At 43.9% G+C, this 12,981-nt stretch overlaps 1 protein-coding gene across 13 annotated transcripts in view; it reads right to left on the minus strand.

Annotated features, from left to right (window-relative positions):
* Window positions 1–12,981, minus strand: part of Kat6b (lysine acetyltransferase 6B) — a 172,909-nt gene that overhangs the window by 45,631 nt on the left and 114,297 nt on the right. For 5 of the 13 annotated variants that reach the window (XM_039093710.2, XM_039093707.2, XM_039093708.2 and 2 more), the window contains 6 exons: window positions 10,627–10,742; window positions 10,333–10,414; window positions 7,563–7,695; window positions 3,868–4,796; window positions 2,839–2,960; window positions 896–1,011 (listed from right to left, as the gene is read on the minus strand). The exons of 1 other annotated variant lie outside the window; for it this stretch is intronic. In XM_039093710.2, the coding sequence (XP_038949638.1) occupies window positions 896–1,011; window positions 2,839–2,960; window positions 3,868–4,796; window positions 7,563–7,695; window positions 10,333–10,414; window positions 10,627–10,742 (1,498 nt within the window). Of the gene's footprint in view, window positions 1–895; window positions 1,012–2,838; window positions 2,961–3,867; window positions 4,797–7,562; window positions 7,698–10,332; window positions 10,415–10,626; window positions 10,743–12,981 lie in introns of those variants that run through there. 7 more of the 13 variants (XM_039093712.2, XM_063274841.1, XM_039093711.2 and 4 more) reach the window with 4 other exon arrangements.

Below are 12,981 nucleotides of genomic sequence, written 5' to 3' on the forward strand. Positions count from 1 at the left end.
CCATTTTCTGTTCGTTTTAAAATGTTGGCTGTAAATGGCCTTACGAGATTTGAGGAAGGATTTCTGAAAGTTCCTGCTGCCTATTATTTCCTATTTTTTCTATTTTGTTAAATTTCTGGGAGAAGAACCATGAAAAAAATGAGATACAAGAAACTATCGATAAAACCTAAACCCTCAAGTAAAAGAATTCCAGTGCAGGGAGTCTGTCAGCACCGCTACACGACTATTGCTTTTTCTGATCTGGTTCTACATAAAACCAGCAATTGACTGTCCTACTAACCAAACAAAAACAGGATGGCCTAGAAAGTCAAAGAAAAATTTACTTATCCTGGATTTTTGGAGACAGGGTTTCTCTGTGTATCCCTGGTTGTCCTGGAACTAGCTCTGTAGACCAGGCTGGCCCTGAACTCAAAGAGATCTGCCCGCCTCTGCCTCCCTGAGTGCTGGGATGAAAGGAGTGTGCCACTACCTCCTGGCTCAAAAAGAAATTTCTAATACCCATGGTTCTGAAGAGTGAGGGAATGAATATATGCTAACAGTGCAAAACCACACCGCAAAAGTATGCAAATGCAAACGCTCCTGACTGACTACCGAAACTCACTTATTCACTCATTCCTGGTCTTTGGAGACAAGTTCATGGCTATCAATGAAATATGTACTGACAACGAGGCCTTCAACCTCTCATCTTCCTGCCTCCACTCCAAGGTGCTCAAGTGCAAGGCATGCACCATGATCGGCTTTATGTGGCATTAGATGGCAGAACCCGGGCCTCACGCATACTCAGCAAACTGAGTCACATCCTCGGAACCCTAGTGTCCTCGCAAAATCACATCACTCCTGCCGTAGAACGGAGTTCTCCAACCCACACGGCCTGCCTGCCAGGCTCGGTCCGTACCTTGCATATTCCTGTGGGTAAGGCGAGGAGTACCAGGTTTGGATTTCGTATTTTCCGAACTCTATTACTGAAGGGTACCGACCACAGTCTTCCACTCCACTTTCACACTCTATTTTCTGATAAACAACAATGACAACAAATCAGGATAAGTTCCAAGAAGACAGAGTGTTTCTTTTTCATTGTTTCTCCTTTTTGATTTGAAGCTACTCAAACATGCCATTGATCTTAATTATGAATTTCCACGTCGTTAAAACAGAAAACATTACGCATCTCTGTACATGACTCATAGGCATGCAAAATAATAGCCTAACAAATATGCCACAGGGGTGATGGTGTGAAGTCAGTGGGTCCCAGAGTCTGTGTACCTGGCAGAACTACATGCTGCAGTGCATCCCTGGCGTGGCAGCTGCTCCACACCACAGGAAGCTGCGCAGCAGCCCCCATGAGTTGTGCCGTGTGAAGTGGAGAAGTCCTATTACTTCCCCTCCTGCCACGAAGCAAGCCACACGGGTCTGCACAATCAGTGCAGGAGCCTCAGTGTCTAGTATACTGTCCCGCAAATAAAAAGACATATTTCTTGACAAAACCCCTAGCTTTGGGGCTGACACGATGGCTTAGGTAAGGTATTTGCTGCCAAGTCTGATAATCTGATTTCTAGAACCCACATGAAAGAAAAAGCATTCTTGTAAACTGTCCTCTGACCTCCACGCCTGCACCAAGGCACTGGTATGCAGGCCCCCTCCCCCCTGACAAAGAGATTAATGCAATTTAAAAACTAAGCTTTGTCGTGTTATAAAGGGCTTAGGGTTGCATTATCTTTCAGATAGTGACTATTGTCCCTTATTTTTCCGTAGGAATATCCTCACTCCACACACAAAGAAAAAACTTAAAGAGAATCTGGCATTTGGTTAGCTGAAGGAGAGAACAAACACAGGGGCTGTCAGGGGCAGCAGAATAAGGAATGACAATCCGTACTAGTTCTTCAGATCAAAGGCACCATGAGTCTTTAGCAGGGCTGGATGCTGCTAAGAACAAAGCTAGAAGGCCACAGCAGACAGCGTGATCTGAAGGGAAGAGGGGATGGTTGGCCACACACTACTGTCTACTGACAGTAGAACACAGTAATTACTTGCATGTCTTTGAGAGGTCTATAGCCTTACGTCTTCATGTCTGCTGACAGTAACCGAAGTTGAGCTGACATGTTAAGTGGAACCGTTTTGAGAAATTACTAGAGATGACTTCAACTGATTATAAAAGACAACACTGTGCTCATCAATGCCAAAAAGTTAAGAATGGACACACTTTCACATGGCTAGCCATCTGTGTCAGGACCACTGGTAAACTGAGAAGGATATGCTTTTAGTTACAATATGAATCAGTATTTTCCAAATGTGGACAAAAGTTATTAGAAACCTTTAAAAAGTCTTATCTTATTCTTTATTCTGTGTTTTCGAGTGTGTGTGCACGCCCATGAGCTGCACGGTGCTTCTGTGTAGGTCAGGACAACTTTTGGTAGCTGGCTCTCCCTTCCCATGGGTCTTGGGGACTAGACTTGGTTGTCAGGTTTGCACAGCAAATGCCTTTACCCACCGAGCAACCTCATGGCCACGCCACCATCACTACTTTTTTGGTTATTCTCTGTGTAGCCCCGGCTGTCCTGAAACTCGCTCTGTAGACCAGGCTGGCCTTGAATTAAGAGGTATGCCTGCCTTTGGAATGCTGGGATTAGAGGCGTGTGCCACCATGGCCAGCTATTATCATTCTATCTGTGTAACTAGCATGCTTTGGTCTACTCTGTGAGGCCAGTGCAGTCTTCCCCTATTGAAGAGAAGAGAACTCTATGTTCACTGCTACAGCTAACGAAAAGGGCAACAAAAGCCAGAGAGGGCTCTCCAGTCCCACTGCGCAACTCTCATTCCTGCTGTGTGGGACCTGGGACTTACCTCCCAAGACAGCTCTTGGGCCTGCTTAAACACGTCCAGATCCTCTTCCGTCACGAGATCCTTGTTTCCCATCACATTTACATCCATACTTTCTTGTTTGATGCTTATTTTAATTTCAGTATCTGTCATTCAAAACCAGCAGAAAGTGTGTTCACTGATTTGAAGCATGGGCGGGCGGTGCATATTACCAAAAAACGGTTCCAAACTAGCACGGTGGGCAATGGGAGCTCTTCTTTGCAATGAGCAGCATCAACTTATAGAGCTAAGCCCTGCTCACAGATCCAGCAGTAACTCTTTCTCTACTATATATCACTGTCATCTTTCTAGAACAAATACGAGGGGAATTAAGAACGATACAAAGCAAACATACTTTTTCAACCAAGATAAGACGTGATGTCTAGTTATCACATTATCATCATTAGTTTTGAGCTCATAAAATTCACCAATTTTTCCAAATGACATATTTTGGCTTTTTGTTGGATAAAGAGTAACAAATGTCAGGACCAATTTGTCCACTCAACTTTGAAACCGGTCTCCTTCCTAAGGTGGATGGGCACACATGCAAACACACTCAAATCCAGTGCACACTCCACAGAGTCACTGTCGAGACGGAAGCGGGGTGAACTTTGTCATGAGAAAGCCATGGAGCAGAGGGAGAGGCAGAGCTCAAACACCTGGCTGGGAGCACCGCCAGCACACGCCAAGGCGACACGGGAGAGAGCACGGCAGAAGCATGGCGGTGGCTATTCATGCGGACTACAGAGCCAGGAGCGACACTATGAAGGTATCTGGAGGGGAGTGCCTAATGCCACTACGAATGGAAGTAACGGGAGGCCGGAGGGTATTAGTGGGAAGGACATTTTTGGAGGTTTAGTCGCATTAGGAAAAGGTCAAAGTCTCACTCATGTGTGTCAAAGTGGAAAGGACAGACAGAGCTTGAGTCTGTGTCAGGGAGGAGTGGACCTCTCAGCTCTCTGGGGTGGGGGAGGGCGGGCACAGGTTGGGCTGAAGCTTTCACCTTTTGCTTACCATTATCCTGATCAGGGTTAATCCTTCCGTCTGCCAAGCTCCCCTTCCCTGGTGACGGGGTCCCCATCTGAGGGGTCACTTTATATTTTAATCTGCCTAGCATCCTGTGCTTTTTAAGAAAAGTTGTTCGCTTGAAGTGAGCAATGGCTTTAAAAATATGTCCTCTAGTCATCCCCCAGCTACAGGAGGAGTGAGAGAGAAACCTGCTCCTAAAATCTCTTTTTCCAAAGAAACAGGCTTTAGCTTTTGCCGTGGAAGAGAATTCGGTTTTACGACGCATGCGTTTGGGTGGTGCATAACTTGGGTGTCCCTTTTTTCGAGACTGTCCCTGAGTGGTATAGATATGAGAAAGTCCATCAAAGAGTGCCTTCAGCTGGCTGCTGTTAATTAGGCTGCTAAAAGAGGGCTCACTGGACCGGCTGGAGGAGCTCTGGGTGGGGGCAGAAGAGGTGGAAGTGCTGGACTTTTGTGAACTGGGGCTCTGACCAGAGATGGGGGCGGGGGGCGGAAGTGCAGAAGGTGGAGGTTTTAGCTTTTGTGTGGTACCTGTAGCCAACATATGAGAAGTGCATGACTGTTTCTGAGAGACCTTTTTCCTTGGACGATAGTGCTTTGAAAAGTCTATTATTTCCCCTCGTGATCTGCGACCATCAGGTGATGGTGTAAAAAACTTAGTAAGGCCATCAATGAGCCCTTTGGTTTTCTTGTTAACTTTAAGTGTAGAGGCAGAAATGTAGGTGGAGGAGGTGGTGGTTTTGGTGGTGGCACCAGGCCGGGTGGGGTCTGTAACAGCCAATCTGCTGCTTGAGTCCTTCCCAGACGCAGCATGACCAGATGAAGGTGTGGTACAGACTTTAGTCTTTTGACCCCTACCAGGTGACCCCCTTCCTGTGAATGCATTCACGGATCCTTCATCACTGGTTACAGACCTAGGCAAGAATTTAGAGAGTAGTGTCAGCATTAATAACACAACTAGGAAGGCGTCTAATAACAACTCTATAGAAACTAGATGCACAGTCAATGAGCCTACTGGAACCTCAGCGGGCCCCCTGCAACCCTAAGAATGGGTTTCTGTAGGAGCCACCACCTACATGTTTCTTGGCTGGAAAAGATATTGGAGTCTACGTGTGTGTCAGGATTCTCCCGGGCCTGTCCGACAGGTACTAGGAGAATCCACGAGGACCCGAGTTCAGTACAAGGAAGAGGAATTTTGCAGATACTAAAAGCATCCAATGCTTTCAGTATAACTAGACAAAAAAAAAAAAAAAAAAAAAAAAAAAAAAAGTCATCCCCAGTGTTGTCACAAGTCATTATGATTCCCTGAAATGTCCTTTAAGACGTCTTAGAGGAAGGATGTGTGACCCACAGTAGAAGAATACCCTCATTTCTAGTTAGAAGTAATTTCTCACTTGGTTCGAAAAACATCTACAGAAGTACAATTTGGGTATGTCCATAAATTTGTACTAAAAAATAAAAATAAAGGTATACTCTTCTGGTTTATGCTTAGCATGATAACAGCCAATAATACTAGGAGAAGACAACTACAGCATAAAAGATTGCTGAAAAAAGGACAATTGCAAAAAAACAAAACCAAAAAACCAAAACCAAACCTGAAGGAATGATTAAGAGAAGCTGCAGCAGTCGGACATGACATGGAGTCTGGCGGAGAAGCAGCACATTTACCATGGTCATTACCAGACACTCGGCGGAAGGACCTCTGCCTCCTACTCTGACTGCCATTTCACTGTGTGACGCTGGCTTCTGGCCATACTGCTATCGGAGGTCACTCCACAAACACAGCTGCTGACATGAATGGCAGCTGACCGCCCGCACCTCCCTTGGGCAGCCCTGGGAAGCTACCCATGTTGCAGGAGAAATGTATGCAACAGAACCATTTGCATATGATCATGACAAGGCTGAGGCTCAGAGCTATTCGCTTAGCTGGAAGCTAATGGAGAAATGGAAGCCTGAGGATGGTATGATAACGAAGTGTCAGAACACCTTAGATAATTACAAAGAGAACACGTTTTAGTGCCTATCTTGTACACAGAGATTTAATGAACCAATTTCTGTAAGTTCATCTGAGGTGGCTCAACTGCCAGGAACTTTGCCTGCACTACTACGTCAGCCAAATCAGGTGACCCTGAGATCTCTGGTGTCACTGAGAGACACAGTGAGGTTAGTGACAAACACCTCACCCAGCCTAACACGGCTGCATTCTAAGGCTGCATCTGGACTGGATCTGGGAGTAGACTGGCCAGAAAGGAGACTGGGCTTATAAAGCAGTAAAAGAAAATCTCCCCAGACTGCCTTAAAAATTCCTGAGCTCAAAGGACAATTTTGGACAAACCAGAAGTTAGGATAGGTGCCAGGTGCAATTTTCAGCTGTGTCCTTTGTTTAGAAGATTTATATTCTAATTTGGATTTTATAAATGGACCTTGAAGATACGGTTCCATTTCAAGAACAATGCCTACCCAGGAAAAGGGAAAAAAGCAAAAACATAACTTCTACTTCAAATGACACTAACATGAAAGATTTTATTCATAAATGTTTTATATTTGTTTCTAGACATTAACAACCAAAAATCCATTAAAAAATGTCTACCATTCCAGGTAAAGGGCTTTCATTAAATATCGCTAAAAGAAATTACAAACAAACAAAAACCATAAAGCCCTCTAGTAAGGAGCTTGGCTTTCTACTTCTCCTTTGGAAGATGAAGTGCGGGTGAGCTTCAATACTACAGTGGACTTCTTCAGGTGAAATAAGGGGAAAAAGAATATGCAGGTAAGAGTCAGTGGTTTTTTTCAAGGCAGGTAAAATGCCTTCCCATTTATGAAGCACACGGCCCCTGTCCTTAAGTTCCCAAGACAGCCGGGGCTGTCCAGGAACTCACTCTGTAGACCAGGCTGGCCTCGAACTCAGAGATCTGCCTGTTTTTGCCTCTCACGTGCTGGGAATAACTGTGTGTGCTACCACACTCAGCCCTGTGTATGCATTTCTTACACTAACGGTGGAATCTATTGTCTACAGAGGTTAAAAAACACGTTCTCTTCATCTTTTTTCCAGCTAGCCTTTAGTGACAACTAGACAACAAAAAGAAGTTGGGAACGGGACTATCGCAGTAGACGTGGGTTCACTGCAAAGTACGTTATCAGTGCTTCTGCACAGGCCTGCACTGGGCGAGGGGACTTTTACAGGAGAGTCATTTACAGGGGTCTCAGGAGCTACTATTTTGGAGGAGGAATCTAAGCAAAGTGGGAACATCACGTTGGCAGGCATCGGAGGGGAGAGTTGTTTGTTTTTTTAATGCTGCCTGGAATGATAAAGAAACTCTCTAAAGATATGAACAGAATACTCTTTGGTTTAAAGGAATTCCTGTGGAAATATTTACAAAATTAAGCTGTTTTCTGCTCAGCCAGTAAGAAAGGCTGAGGGAGCTGGCAGTCTTTGCCACAGCTCCATCTTGAAATAAGTCACTCGGCATCACAGCTACAGCCAAGAGAGGGCCCGGATACCAAGTGGAGTCACAAATGCTATCTTTGAGGGGAAATCCCAAAGTTATGCAAAGGGAAATACTCCTTACTGAGTTTAGAAAAATTATGCTAAAAACCCTGACAAGACTCGAGGGGTTACAATTACCTACATGTTTTAAAGCACAACATAAAAGATTTCTTTTAATAAGATCTCAACCTACAACAATCGTTGCTTTAATTTATTTTTCGGTCGTCCAATGGGTTTTGCATATCGTCGTTTTATTTGTGCAGCTTTCTCATGAAGTAGTTTTCTTCCCTTTTTCTTTGGTCTGCAGACTTGGCAAATCCACATCCCTGAATTAATATATATATGAAAAAAAAATTTAATGTTTCACTTAAGTCGAAGATATTAAATATCAACCTGTAGCTGTACTCTGACCAAGGACGCCTGTATGCAGATTTTCTCTAGAAAAGTGGGTCACTCCCTGCTGCTCTCCTCAGAAAAGACACTGCTGAAGGTCAAGACACCAGCTCAAGGTGGTGAGAGCAGAGGCTGGCCCTGGCTTACCCCTCTTCCCTAAAGCTGTTTCCCACTAAGCCACCCACCATCTCATACTCACCCCGGAAAACGTGTGTGTGTGTGTGTGTGTGTGTGTGTGTGTGTGTGTCTGTCTGTCTGTCTGTCTGTCTGTCTGTCTGTCTGTCGGTATACGAATGCCATGTGTACATGCCCAGGAAGGTCAGAGAAGGCACTGTGTCCCCGGGAACTAGTTATAGGTGGTCGTGGACTGCCTGGTCCTCTGGGAAAGCAGCAAATGCTCCTGACCACGGAACCATCTCTCCAGCCCAAGTCAAAAGCTATTGATCTTTTATTTCTTTCCTATCACTTGGGAGAAAAATCTTAAGTCAATCAGAGTCTTGAACTTCCCTAGGGAAAAAAATATTTGTTTGTTTTGATCAATTGCTTTTGGAAATTTCCAATACTAAAATGGTTATGAGTTTAAGTACTTTAAAATTAAAACAACAATTTTAAATACTCTGGAATTATAATAATTGAAATTACATGTCTAGCATATTAAAAAAAAACAAAAGATGTGAATATTATAGACAAGTTAGTAGATCACCAAGCCCCAATTCAAATGGGGGGGGGGGTGAGGAAAGAATTCAATGAACTCCCTGGAAGGAGAAGGGCTACTTCCTATTTTTCACCAGAACATTTCAGCCCCACCCCCACCCCACCCTTCTCCATTAGACAAGGTCTCAAGCAGCCTAGGCTGGCCTTGAACTCTATATCCTCCTGTCTCAGCCTCCCAGGTACTGGTATCACAGGTGTGAGTTACAACAACCTCTTACAGAAAGTTCATAGGCTAACTAGAAAAGAAGTTCAAAAGAGCTCAATGCTCAAACATCTCTCTACTAAAACATAATTTCCCTGGGATGGGAGAGAAATCACATAAACCTAGGCAAGCCTATGTGGAAAATTAAATGTGGCAAATATCAGGAGTCTAAGTCTGATCGCTATTTATGTAAAACCAAAGCTGTAAGTATGTGAACCTCAACGGGAAAGGATTAAAGCATAAAACAGGTACAACAATGAGAGTCAATAACCAAATATACAAGTTCAGGGTCTCCTCAACGAAAAGGGGGAAAAAAGTCCATGATTTTTTTTCCCTTATTATCGAACTGATTTAAAATATTAAGACTGTAGTTTTAACAGATCTAAGATATTACTACTCATAATAACTAATAAAATTGTTTTAAAGATGTTAAGAGGTAAAAAGGAAGTATGTCTTTGGCCCAGTGGCCCAGTGGCCCAGTGGCATTGTCACGAGGATAATTCCTCGCACACTGGTGGTCAGTATAAAACTGACAGCCTCTCAAGTCAGTAGCCTCTCATTAGAGAATTCCTCTCTACAAATTTACCTTCAGGAGTGAGGGAAATACTTGCAGCTGAAGGATCTACCATAGAGAATTGGTTAATTAAATCAATTATGGTTCATTTATATATTAGGCTGCAAAATCAAATACCTTCAGGAAGCATCTTGACTGCATATGACTAAAGCAAATTAGAACACGTGACAGTAGGGAGCAGTGACAGGGTGGCAACTCAAAGCATGCATGCCCCATTGAGACAACTCAAGGTAGAACAGGAAAGAATCGCGCCAACAAAGCCTGTTCATGGCCCACAAGCAGGTCTGGAACCCCGCTCCGTGTTATGATGCTCAACATGACTCTTGCAAATCATGTTTAGGAGAGCGAGCGAGCGAGCAATGACATGAGAATGCTTACCATCTACGACTGAGGGGACTCGGTGCACACATGAGAGCAGAGTGCTCCTTTGTAAAGGGCGTGCAGAAGCAGGGAACCTTTGTTAACTGTTTTGTCCCTTTATGTTTGTATTTTTCTATACCTTTGCAATGTCAACATATACATATTAATAAAAGGGCAAACTCATTTTCAAATGTTGAAACACATTGCAAACATGAGGGCCGGGACAAGGCTGACTTACACAAATAAACAGAGAAGAAAACTCCGTATTACACCAGATACAGAAAATTCAGATGTTCATGCATTTAAACGTCAACCAACAGCCAAACCCTGGAGAAGGCTCCCTGTTTTAGGACTCTGAAGTCATCACTGTCATCGTGAAGTTTATAAATAAAAAATCCACTTCCTTTATGGGGTAATAGACAGGGTTATACACTCTTGACAAGACAGTCTTCTTCCTCCCAAGGTCTGAATTACTGTGTTATGTCTGTCACCCTAAACAAAGGACTTTATAGTTCTCTTCTGTTCGAAACCTGCACAGCATGGGGTGGGGAGGGGAACCCCCAGACGTCAGAATCAGGTCAGCAGGTGAGTACTGAACTACTTTGCTTGTCTGTCTGTTCCACAGAGCTGGGAGTTCCGTCAGTCCTCACACACGCTGGGCAAGTGCTCTACCACGCACTTTCACTCCCAACCCGTTTTTAATATGGTTTGAAAGTTCACCTTTTGGCATTCTGGAAAGTGGTGGGTCACAGCACTCCATATGGAATCCTCTATCACAGGAATCACAAAAAAGCATGTTGTCCTGTAATATAACAGATCAGAGACTGATTGAGACCGAGACCAATGCAGGACAGCAACATCCTCAAGTTACCAGGTTAACCTTAAGATGTAATGAAGGAGCCAGTTTCCTGGTGTGGTGCCATTACCAATGTTCAACCATTGCAACGTTCTGTCGGAGGAAGTGCGCCCCCATCAGTCACCTCACTGGTGCTGGGATGTGAGGAGCGTACTCACTGCATTTTTGCCCTGGACTCGACATGCGCTGCACGTCTTGCACTCGATGCACTGCCACCTCAAGGCCTTCACATTTGCGGTTAATTCAGGACAAAATTTCAAACAGGATGGGTGTCCTGCAATAAAAATCGATTGCTTGTCAATAAATAGTGCTTTATTTGTAAAACTCTTATTCCCTTTATTCAATGGATGGCTACTGATGCCGACCAGTGAGCCTTAGGAACTTGAAAATAAAATAGGTCAGAGACGTTAGCTGTTCTCTGTCTCTGCCTTCCTTCCATGAATATATGCAATGACTACATGACTTTCCCTGAAATAAACCTGAAGTTTGTTTATCTCAGTTCCAACTATCAGTCTTCCGGGACTTGAAGGCCCTGTCACGGTCGCCAACCTCCATGTGTCTCAAGCTCTTGAGTACGCTGCGCTGTACACTGGTCCCCAGGCTCAAACAACTGATCTCTGTGTGGAGAAACCATATAAAACAAAAACAGATGGCTACACAAAAAACTGGTGGAGCTTTGTAAGGCGGTGGGTGACGCACACCTGTGATCACAGGATTCAGGAGTCTGGCCAGTACCAAGCAAGACCCTGTCCTGACAAACTCACTCATTACAGAGCACGCAAAGGATCTCTACTACTAGGATAGACCGAGAACATCCTACTGCCTCCCAGTTCCTGGGTCACAGAGCTCCAATTCTAAAAGGAGGGGCCAGGCATGGAATTCGGGAGCTGAAGAAGACAGACTCAGACAGAGGAAGTTAAGAAGCCACCCTCGGCAGGTTTCCTCAGTTTTCTTGAGGACTGTGTTGCTCCACACAACCCTGGGCACTTTTTTTTCCCCCAGCAACATTCTACACGTCCAGTCTGCAGAAACCCTGAGAGGAAGAGGACCAGGATTCCATGCGTGAGGGAACGGCGTGAGCCAAGGCTCTGGAAAGCAGCTCCACTTCAAAGCTAATGGCCCTTTCTCACACAACCCCAAGGAGGTCTCCAAACTTGATTATTATTTCTTTTTTTAAAATCTAGTCTTTAAATAGCAAGAACATTAGAAAATCCCATGTGAGAGAACTTATATCCACGCTGCAGAGGGAAGCCCGAGGGGTAATAAAGAAGCAGATTCTGTAATTTCAAAACTGGTTTATAATTTCCTGACTTTGGCAGCTTCATTGTTTAAATATGTATTTTGGGTTCCTGCCAAAAAGGTTCTCCTCCCTAAAGCTTAACAGGTGCTTCATAAAATTCCACTCACCAGGAGATTTGGCTTTTTGAAGTAAGAACATTCAATATCAATCATCAATACCATTAATAAAAGTACACAATTCCCTACTCTTTAAAAAAAAAATCAAAACATCTGTATTTAAGATGTTGAAAAAGTCAAATGCTGCCAAATGGTTATAGCCTCAGGCTTGGGGAGACACCCAGGCAGATGCAGTTAACCTCTGACTCTAGTCTCTTCTGAGGGCCTCTCAATCAGCCACCCCACCCCAAACGGCACACAACACAAGCACAGCGCACTTGTTAGCTAGAAGAATATGCTTGGGAGGGAGAGGCTGGAGGCTACTTTGATCAGCTCACTGCCTCCCCATGTTAAGAGGACTAAAAACTCAACTTTTAAAGAATAGCAATTTAAATTCCACCCTTAAAATGGCTTAAAAATAAACCATTTACTCCTTCTCCCCTTATTAACTTCCGGCAAGTCACACATCGCCGGCACAGACGACCTCAGTTTCATGCACTGGGCATTTCTCTGCCTCAGAGCCTCCTTCTGTGCTTTGTAACTTAGTTTTCAGTCACTAAGGAAATTCATGTCATATTAGAGCTATTTATTCCTGCAGATATCCTACAACACAAACTTTTTAATAATTCTGCATTTTCAAAAGTAATAGACTTTGGCCATCTTCAATCAAAAGCAAGCAACATATTTCCTCTTAATGCTTTCTTTCACTTTAAGCAATAGTTTCTTAGACGACTACTATGTAAGCTGCCCTACCACATTCCAAAATCTTCAGCCCATCTCTCCTGAGGAGCAACCTTCCCTCTATTTACTTTAAAGAAACGGCTGTGAATCCTTCTAGCCTGACACGTCTACAGTTCTGTAAAAGACGCTGAGATCTGGAAAGAAGACATTTCCAGTCTCCTTCCTCAAAATAACTTTAAAAAATTTAACAAGAGATTATAATGGAGCCTCGATGTATTGCTGTACAGTCTACAGTAATGAGAGACTAGGAATCGATGGTATCAATAACATAATCCCTTACCTCCTCCTGAGCCACTCCATAAACTCAGTCATTTCTCTAAAATCCTTGGTCTCTCTGCTGAGAGAAATCAAGAGGATTTGTCTTTCTGGAAATGGTT

This window comes from Rattus norvegicus, chromosome 15, assembly GCF_036323735.1.
Source record: "Rattus norvegicus strain BN/NHsdMcwi chromosome 15, GRCr8, whole genome shotgun sequence".
In the NCBI taxonomy this organism is placed as follows: domain Eukaryota; kingdom Metazoa; phylum Chordata; class Mammalia; order Rodentia; family Muridae; genus Rattus; species Rattus norvegicus.